This window comes from Protobothrops mucrosquamatus, unplaced genomic scaffold (genome assembly GCF_001527695.2).
Source record: "Protobothrops mucrosquamatus isolate PMUCROS unplaced genomic scaffold, P.Mucros_1.0 scaffold148, whole genome shotgun sequence".
In the NCBI taxonomy this organism is placed as follows: domain Eukaryota; kingdom Metazoa; phylum Chordata; class Lepidosauria; order Squamata; family Viperidae; genus Protobothrops; species Protobothrops mucrosquamatus.
Window position 1 is genome coordinate 208,437 of NW_015386513.1, and position 8,978 is coordinate 217,414.

The window sequence follows — 8,978 nt, forward strand, 5'->3', positions numbered from 1 at the left end:
AAGAACAGCCAAACGTGGCTCAGTGCTGCCACCTGCTGTTTGCAAGTAGAGTTTAGTCCAGTGGTGGCGAACCTATGGCATGGGTGCCAGAGGCGGCACTCAGAGCCCTCTCTGTGGGCACGGGCGCTGTCGCCCCAGTCCTGGGCCTTTAACTGGGTTTTATAAAACCTTTTCGCTTTAGGCCTCTGCCGCCATGTGCAAAAAAAAAAGGTTCAATCAATCAGTCAATTTCAACTTCTCGCGGGGGAAAAAAAGATCTTGCAAAGTTGGAATTGATTGATTGAACTTTTTAGTCCCACCCAGTCTGCCGTTACCACCGCAGCCACGCCCACCCAATGGGCCACACCCACCCAATGGGCCATAACCACCCGGCACCTGAGGATGCATAAGTGGGTTTTGGGTTGCAGTTTGGGCACTCGGTCTCTAAATGGTTCGCCATCACTGGTTTAGTCATTTGGGAACAAGGCTGGAAAAAGTAGTCCTGGACTGTAGTGAGCCCAGAATTATGGTGATAAGTCGTTGTGGTTGTTAAACAGGTCACCACATGCCCATGCCCAATTTTACAACTTTTTTTTGGTAGTGGTCTTTAAGTGAATGCGGCAGTCATTAAGCAAATCTCTTTTATCCAATGGGCGTTTTTTGCCAGAAATCAGAAGTAAATGCTGGAAACTGGCAAAAAATATTGAAAACCGTGGCCATGTAGCCGCAGGACACTGCAAACAGCCACAAAGTTATGCTGGTTGCCAAATGCCCAGTGGAGGAGGGGGGGTGGCCATCAGAACTTAAAAATCGGGTAGTAAGTGCTTTTGGGGGGCGGGTTCCCTCATAACTTTGAAGGTCATTAAGTGACCATTTGTAAGTTGAGGACTACCTGTACAAATCTTGAGACCGGATTTGGAGGAAGGGGGGAAGCAGCCAGAGAGCTGTAGGTGGAGAATTTGGGCTCAGCTTCCCTCTGTTCAATTCCCTCCTTCAATTCAATTCAGCCTGATCCGGTGGCAGTCCAATGAGGGCCTCCTCAACTGGCCAGACCTGCTCAGCGACCCCTCCATCATGGGCAACACCATCCAGAAGCTGAAACGAGGGCGGACCAGTCGTCACCTCGGCCTGGAGGCTCCTTTGGCCCCTGAGGGGGGGGACGGCCTGACGCCGGCCTTTCCCCAGGCCCAAGCCAGATACTTCTCTGCTTCCGGTGAGGAGGGGGTGCAGAAGCCACAGGAGTTTGCGGAGGGCTCGCAAGGGACTTTGAGGTCCGGTGTAGAATTGCCCCTTGGATCTGGGCTGCCCAGACGGGGACCCTGTGTGAAGAATCGGAGGGCTTTTCTTGAGGCCGTGAGAGGAGGAACAAGAGGTTCTCTGACAGGTTCTCAGGGTATCTGCAAGGTGGTCTGAGGCTCTGTCAGATTTTTATGGGCCTCCTGTGAGTGGTGCACAATACAAATGGGCAGAACCTTGATTGCACCATCTTGCCTTTCTTTGACCACACTCTGGAGGCCCCTCAGAGGCAGGATATCTCTGCATTAGAAAGCGCTTTGCGGTGTAGAGCCAGGAAAAACTCTGAGCTCCATGTGTTATTCACACTCAGCGCAAAATCAAGGCTTTAAAACACTGGTTTGTTGAACCTCGCTAAGCCAAATCAAGCCGTTTTGAGTGCAGTGGGCCTTCCTGTTTCGCCTCGACCTGCCCAGGGCTCCCAGAGTCCTCAGGAGGGGGATTTCCCCCCTATTGGAAGGCCAGGCCCAAACGTGTCAGCAGTTCTCCCCCCAACCTCTTGGGCTGGAAGGAAGGGAAGGAGGGAGGATACTCTGACTGGGATGACAGTGGCAACAAGAGGACCTTGAAGAGCAGCTTGTGCCGAGGAGACCTGCTCAAGTTTCTTGATTTGTTCTCCCCCCGTCACAAATTTCCCATAGGGTTTTCCATGCAGGGCCCAGAGAGGATGGCCTGCCCCTCCTCCCTGTGGGTGGGGGGAGGGCTCCCTTCCCAGCAATTTGCGGTGCGTTCTGTTGGCACGGTGGAACGCTTGGTCTTGGGAACCCATTGGGAAGACGGGCCATGCCCCACACTCCCTCCACAACACCCATCAGAGGTACCATCCGCCCTGAGAACTTGGTTTGTTCTTCCCATAACAGATGAAGATCTGATACGGCAGATTCTTGCAGATGGAGCTGGTGGCATCCCTCATCTTCAGGAAGTGGGAAACGGCCCCAAGGTTGAAACAGACCTCCTCTCTGGGCTGTAAGTCTATGGGGAGGGAAAGAGGTATATGGGGGGGGGGGGAAGCTCTCAAGAGTACCCCCTCCCATTCCTCTGGGCTGAGTTTGTGTGTGTGTGATGCAACATATGCAAAGGGGGTGGTGCATTGTGTAGGGTTTTCTTCGGCTGGCTTGCCTTGGGCCTCCCACCTGGTGAACCAGGAGGAATCTGGGCTGAGAGGTGAGTGGCTGCACCTGAAAAGTCTTAGTTTCTTCCCGCCAATATTTGAAGGCGTTTCAACATTAAATTGTTCCGGTAGGTCAAACGTGCCAGGAGACAAGATGGAAGCGATCGTGTTGCAGAGGCTGAACGAGAAAGGCCAGAGCGTGGCAGTCCCTGGGCGGGAACTGAATCATTCCGCCAAGTCAACCCGAACAGGTAACCTCGTCCTGGCCATGGGACCCGCCTCAGGCCTCCCACGTCCCTTCTGAGTGAAGCCTGCAGAGACCTGGAGCTTATAACTTCCAGGAGTCTCACAGTTGCCTTCCTGGTGGGATTTTAGTGCCAAGACGCCTGGAGGTCGATGGGAGCATCCTGGCTTGAGAACTGTCCTCCAGCAGCCGAGATGGGTTGGGCCTTTTCCTGAATAGCATCTGTTCCCCTCTTCCTGCAACTCAGTTGTGACTGTTTTGCTGTTCTGCCTCCTTGTTAAATAAACCCTAACTCTACATTCTTACCCTGGGTGGGGCTTCCACAAAGTTAAGGATCAACTCTGCACACCTTTCGTGTATTTGTTGCATTCCGGTGAGGACACTGAAATACCCCACGAAAACAATTGGGTGCAGTCTTTAGATTCCTGCAGGCCTCGTGAAGGCATGAAGGCTCTGCTAAGTGTGGCTCTTGCACTCCTGCGCCGGCTGGGGAATTGCGCCAAGATTTACCTTCCCACCCCATTTCTTGCCTGCAGTGGTGGACCACAGTCTCCGGAAGCGCCTGCTGCCCTCTTGGTGCTCCTACTTGGCACACGCCATCAGCGTCCTCCTCCTCCTCGTCTGCTTTGGGATCTCAGTGTGGATCGGAGTGGGGTTCAGCTCCAGCGTGGCCCTCATGTGGCTGATCTCAGGGATTTTTAGCTTCCTCTCCTCCTTTTTGCTCTGGGAACCCCTCAAGGTAAGTCCTGGTAGAAGACGAGACTTAGAAGACCACTCCAGGTTCCCTCCCCCACTCACTCTGGTAGTTGGTTCCTGTTCTCTCTGGCCACATTCCATTCCTTACCTCCCCCTCGTTTTCACGTTCCATCTTTGGTTTGTTTGTGTTGCTAAAATTGGAGTAGGCATCCAACAAATATTTCTGCCTGTTGTCTCCCACCTCCAAGAGAAACGGGGATGTCAAAATCGCTGTGGAGAAATTCTGCCTCAACTTGGCCTTCAGGAACCTGCCTGCAGCTCCTGGTTGGACCCGGTGGCTGAATTATTTGTGGATCAGCCTCTTTTGCCTTCTCCTTGGGAAGATCCAGGCTGGAAGGGCAGAGAGCCGGTTCTGTAAAGGGAGAGGAACCTGGACACTGGCACCATACGCAGGGATTGTTGAGAGCAGTTGCCCCTGGAGCGCTTCCCCCTTGTGGCCCAACACAAATTCAGGAGTGTCTGCTCAGAGCATTGTGGGCAGGAGGAGCTGTCCCTAGAATAGTAATAGGTTAGCCAGAAAAGAGGCCGTTGATTTAACTAACAGATATTCCCCTGAACCGGGGGGAGGGGGTTGCATTAGGCGATCTGCAACGTCACTCCCCACTCCAGGGCTCTGATCTTTGGCCTGCTCTGTCCCTGCAGATCCTCCTGGAAGCCCTTTACTTTTCCCTGGTGGCCAAGCGCCTGCACCCGGAGGAGGACGACACCCTGGTGGAGCATCCCTTTGTGGAGCACGTCTCGGAGAAGATTGGGAAGGTCCGGCCCCCTCAGGGCTTTGCTCTGTTCCAGGCCAAGGAGGAGGCCAGAAAGGTCAAGCTTCTGCACAACCTGCTCAAGGTGAGAAGGGGGAGGGTGCCAGCTGGGAGGGGGGGAGGGCAGAGCCCTGGGATTGTGCCCAAGGAGAGCAGGAGGAGGAGACGGGGCCTCTGAGGCCATCCCCCCTGGTGTCCTGCTTTAGAGGGGAGCCCGGGAGAGATCCCAGAGCAAAAGGTCCTTTCCCTGCCTGGCTCGGGGGCTGCTTTGGGCTCTTGTCCGAAGAGTGGCGAGTCCCTTTCTCTGCTCCTCCTAGAACTGCTTTGTCTACATGCTGTTCCTGCTGGTCATCCTCCTCACCAACTACAGTGGGCCTTCACACAACAGCCAGGCCTTTCTTCTGCAAAAGTCCATCAAGCAGCAGCTTGGCATCAGGCAGTTCCTGGATATTAAGAGGTATTTCTGCTGCCTGGTCTTGCCGTTCGCGTTTTTAGCTTTGTAGACATTTTGATGCTCCTCAACTGAACTTCACCAATCCCTTCCTAGAGCTCAGCAGTCCGCAGAATATTCTCCCTAACTTTGCAGGTGCCTTTAGAAATGTCACGCCCAAGAACTAAAGCTTGTTTATTAGAGGGCAAAAGATTGTCTGGGCCCTTGTCGGGGGCGGGAGTGGGGTTTCATGTCTGGAGGCAACACCGGTCACGCTTGTTCAAGAACCTTCAAGAACTGGGATGTGGATGGAGCAACCCTCTTGGCCCTCCTGGAACTTCCAGTGGCTGCAGTTAATCAGAGTAGGAGGCCTGATCTGTGGTGGTTCTCCTCCTCTCTCCGGCCGGCTCCAATTGGGACGGGAGGGGGGAGAGGATTCAAAGCGAGATGGACAAGCCTCACTATGTCCATAGAACAGCCCAGCGACCTGAGCTGCCCTGGTGGCCAGTTGGCTTCGGCCTGGCCTGACCCAGGCTCGGTATTTGAGGGACTGCCTGCCTCTCAGGCTGTCCGCCATCCTGTTTGCTCCCACAGGGCTGGCTGGCTTTGAGTCCGCCAGGGGCACAGCCGCTTCTAGCAGGACCCCTGGAGGCGACGTTCTCGGTGGAGGCACCTGCCCCTTGAGGCAGCCCCTTGGCCATCACCATGGCTTCAGTTTGTCCTCTTCAAGTGGTCCCTAAAACCCATTTTTCCCCCAGACCTTGAGTGAGGATTCATTGGTCAGGCTGGGAGGTCGTGTGGAGATCTGGCTCTTAATTGTTTCCTCCCAAGCTTGTTTGTAGGCTGGTTTTTGAACATACATACATTTGTTTCTTTAATCCTTTTGGAGTCTAGACAAACTGACCGACAAATAACACAAAGAAAAGCTGCCAGTGGATTGGGCCCGTGGGGGGGTTCGATCCATTTCAGCCTGCCTTGTGGAAGGACTGTCCCAGCTTCTCTCCCATGCAGATCCACTGAGAGCAGCCCCTGGGGGGGGGGAAGGCGGGTGTCACACCATTCAGGCCCCGAACTTCACCCCAGGCGGAAGGCTGGGCCGCCTTGCTCGACCCCAGGGGCAGAGCAGGCAGGCAGGGGGTTAGATCGGCTCTCTCGGGGCCAGAATCCAACGGCTGCAGTGGAGACCCCCTTCTGGGCCCAGGAAGAGTCCCCACTCCTTAATAGGAAGGCAAGGATGTGCAGCCCCAGCCGAGGGGGAGCTGGGCTTGGCAGGGGCTGGAGGGGCTTTGAAATTGGGACGAGCATCTTCCGGGCTGAGCACGGTCGCTCTCTCCTTTCCCTTCTTCATCGTGCTGGCGCAGATCGGATGACTTCTGGCTTTGGACCACGCAGGGACTGTTGCCCTTCTTGTACCAGAACCGGTCTGCCCAGGGAAGCTCAGGTATCACCCTGGGGGCCCCACGACTGCGGCAAATCCGTATGCAAGAAGGTAAGTGGGAATCGAGCGGGTCTTCATCTGTGTAGTGGTGAGCCCTGGTGCCACAGTGGTTGGAATGCAGTATTGCAGGCTGAGTCTGCCGACTGCCAGCAGTTTGGTCCTGATCTGCTCGAGGTTGACTCAGCCTTCCATCCTTCCGAGGTGGATAAAATGAGGACCCAGATTGTTGGGGTCAATAGGCTGTAAAACTGCTTAGAGAGGGCTGTAATGCACTGTGGAGCGGTATATAAGTCTAAGTGCTATTGCTATTAGTGATCGTGCACCACGTTCCGGGTGTGGAATAGAAATAATTGGTTTAAGAAACAAGGGCAGTTTCCTCCCTGCTCCAGTCTTATTGTGCCTGTCATCTTCTACCAAAGCCTGACTCTTCTCTGGATTGCTCAGATGCTCCGGACCGGATCTCTACAATATCTTGACCACGGACCCCCTGTTTGATTCCATTAATATGGAGCCTTTCCTGATATTTGGGCTGAATCTGAACATGATTTCTTACTAATTAATTTATTTTTTATTTCTGCACCACTGTCTCACCCATGGGACTCTGGGCAGTTTACAAATAAAAAGCATAAAAAGAGACACAATTTAAATATATATATATCAAAAGCAGAGTTAAAAAGACTTTAAAAGTTCAGAATTGCAAAAGCTAAAAAAGGCAGATGGAGCAGCCTCAAGGTTGCATGACACTCTTAGACCCCCAGGCTCCTAGGCATTTTCCCTCTAGGCCAGACAGAGGGGTCCCGCCTCTCCTCTGGGGCCCTCCCAACCAGGGACGCCCTTTCTCAGTCCTGCTAAAAGCCCAATGAAGTCCCCTCGCTGCTCGCTCTTGTGCGCGTGGCTGGAGGAGGAGAGCTGAGAATTATAAAGGGGTTCAGGAGAAAAGGTCCAATCAGGGGCATCACCCAGGCAGCTGAGCTCCGAAGGCTAAACAGGGATAGGAGAGCAGCAGAAAATCCCCCACAGTCCCACCTGGGAAGCTGAAAAAACCCCTGGATGTAAACAACAACCAGACACTTCTTGCCGAGTAAACAATACAAAATTGAGTGTGACTTGATGACCGGACCAAACTTGTCACGATTCAACATTTAGAGGCCTTTGGCTTGGATGAAGATCGAGTCTTCATTGACACGGTGTGACTTGATGGTTTTGTCTTTGGAGAAGACGACTCAGGAGCTGCAAATGTGCAGGTCCAGCAGAATAAACCATGGTGCCCCCCTTTTCCCCACAGAGTGCTTGAATTCGCTGGAAGAGGCCCTCGGAGGGACCAAGCGGAAATGCGCTTTCAGTTCCAGCAGCTTTGACACCGCCAGCTACGCAGCTGGCTGGAAGAGCCCCTCGGACGCCCTGGGGCCGCTCTGGAGCTCCTCTCCTCCTGACCTGGCTGGGTGAGTGGAGCCCTTCCCTTCCCTTCCCTTCCTTTCTCTCACCTGCCCGGGTAAGAAAGCATCCTCCATTTTGGGGTGACCATTTGGGCGTTTCCTTCTGACCTGCCGTCATCTGTGGTCCACCTCTTCTCCAAGAGCACAGGACAGATCGCATCTCAGTCCCTTGCACAGATTTCCCCATACAGATAGTCCTGGACTTACAACAGTTCATTTAGTGACCATTCAAAGTTACAACAGCACTGAAAAAAGTGACTTGCAGTATGACTGTTTTTCACACGACGGTTGCAGCATCCCCAAGGTCACGTGATCACAATTCGGATGCTTGGCAACTGGTTCATATTTAGGACGGTTGCATGTGCGTGCACGGATCCCCTTTTGTGACCTTCTGGCAAGCAAAGTCAATGGGGAAGCCGGATTCACTTAACAACCGGGTTACTAACTGAACAACTGCAGTGATTCACTTAACAACTGGGACAAGAAGAGTCGTAAAATGGTGCAAAATTCACTTTACAACCGCCTCACTTAGCAACTGAAATTTTGGGCTCAGTTTGGTTGTAAGTCAAGGACTGCCTATAGTGACAATCCAGTGAGAGGGTTTAGGTTATAGAATAGAATAGAGAGCTGGAAGGGACCTCGGAGGTCTTCTAGTCCAGCCCCCTGCTCAAGCAGGAGAACCTATACCAGTGATGGCGAACCTTTTGGAGACCGAGTGCCCAAAAACCGCCCCGCCCCCAGCCTGCCCCCACTCTGCTCCACCCTCACCCTGCCTGCTCTCAAGGCCATCCACGGCCCGCCGCAGATCACCCAGGTGGCCCTGCAGCACCATGGTGGCCATGCCCTCTGCCCGCACCCCGCAGCATCGTCTGCTGCCCAGCTGCCATGTGTTTGGCTGCACTGCTCTGCCCGGGCCGCACCCGGGGGTGACTCTCCTCTGCGGGGGCTGCTGATGAGGAGGGGGCTGCGGGAGGAGGCAGGGCTGGGGCGACGGCATGTGTTCCCACAGAGAGGGCTCCGAGTGCCACCTCTGGCACCCATGCCATAGGTTCGCCACCACTGGACTATACTATTCCAGACAAGTCCACTCTCTTCTTAAAAGCCTCCAGGGATGGAGCGCCCACGACTTCTGGAGGGAAGCTGTGGGGCGGAATGCAGCGTCAGGGTTGAACCTTCCAGATTATGCCAGGAACGAAAAGGAAGAGAGCATATTTTTTGTAAACCCTCTTGATCAAAAACAAGTCAGGGAAGGAGGAAGCAGAACTATCTCCTATTCAACATTTCTAACAGAGAAGCCAGTCAGTAGCAGGCAAGAGTCATTTCATTTCATTTCATTTCATTTTTCATTTTTCATTTTATTAAATTTATACCCCGCCCTTCTCCCGTAGGACTCAGGGCGGCTTACAGCCAGTTAAAAACAATTTAATACAATACAGTAGAAATTTTAAAAAATCATTAAAAATAAATATATAATCGGCCGCTACTACTAAAATTTGGCTAAAACCAATTTAAAATACCCCTAGGCCAGTCCTGCCCGCT

General features: G+C 53.3%; 1 protein-coding gene across 1 annotated transcript in view; it reads left to right on the forward strand.

Annotated features, from left to right (window-relative positions):
- The window catches only part of PKD1 (polycystin 1, transient receptor potential channel interacting), a gene marked incomplete at its 5' end in the record, with an annotated part of 85,075 nt that overhangs the window by 69,449 nt on the left and 6,648 nt on the right, over positions 1-8,978 (forward strand). Inside the window, 7 exons of the mRNA XM_029283596.1 lie at positions 987-1,192; positions 2,133-2,238; positions 2,516-2,634; positions 3,164-3,366; positions 4,026-4,220; positions 4,453-4,592; positions 5,927-6,054. Of these exons, the coding sequence (XP_029139429.1) occupies positions 987-1,192; positions 2,133-2,238; positions 2,516-2,634; positions 3,164-3,366; positions 4,026-4,220; positions 4,453-4,592; positions 5,927-6,054 (1,097 nt within the window). The remainder of the gene's footprint in view (positions 1-986; positions 1,193-2,132; positions 2,239-2,515; positions 2,635-3,163; positions 3,367-4,025; positions 4,221-4,452; positions 4,593-5,926; positions 6,055-8,978) is intronic.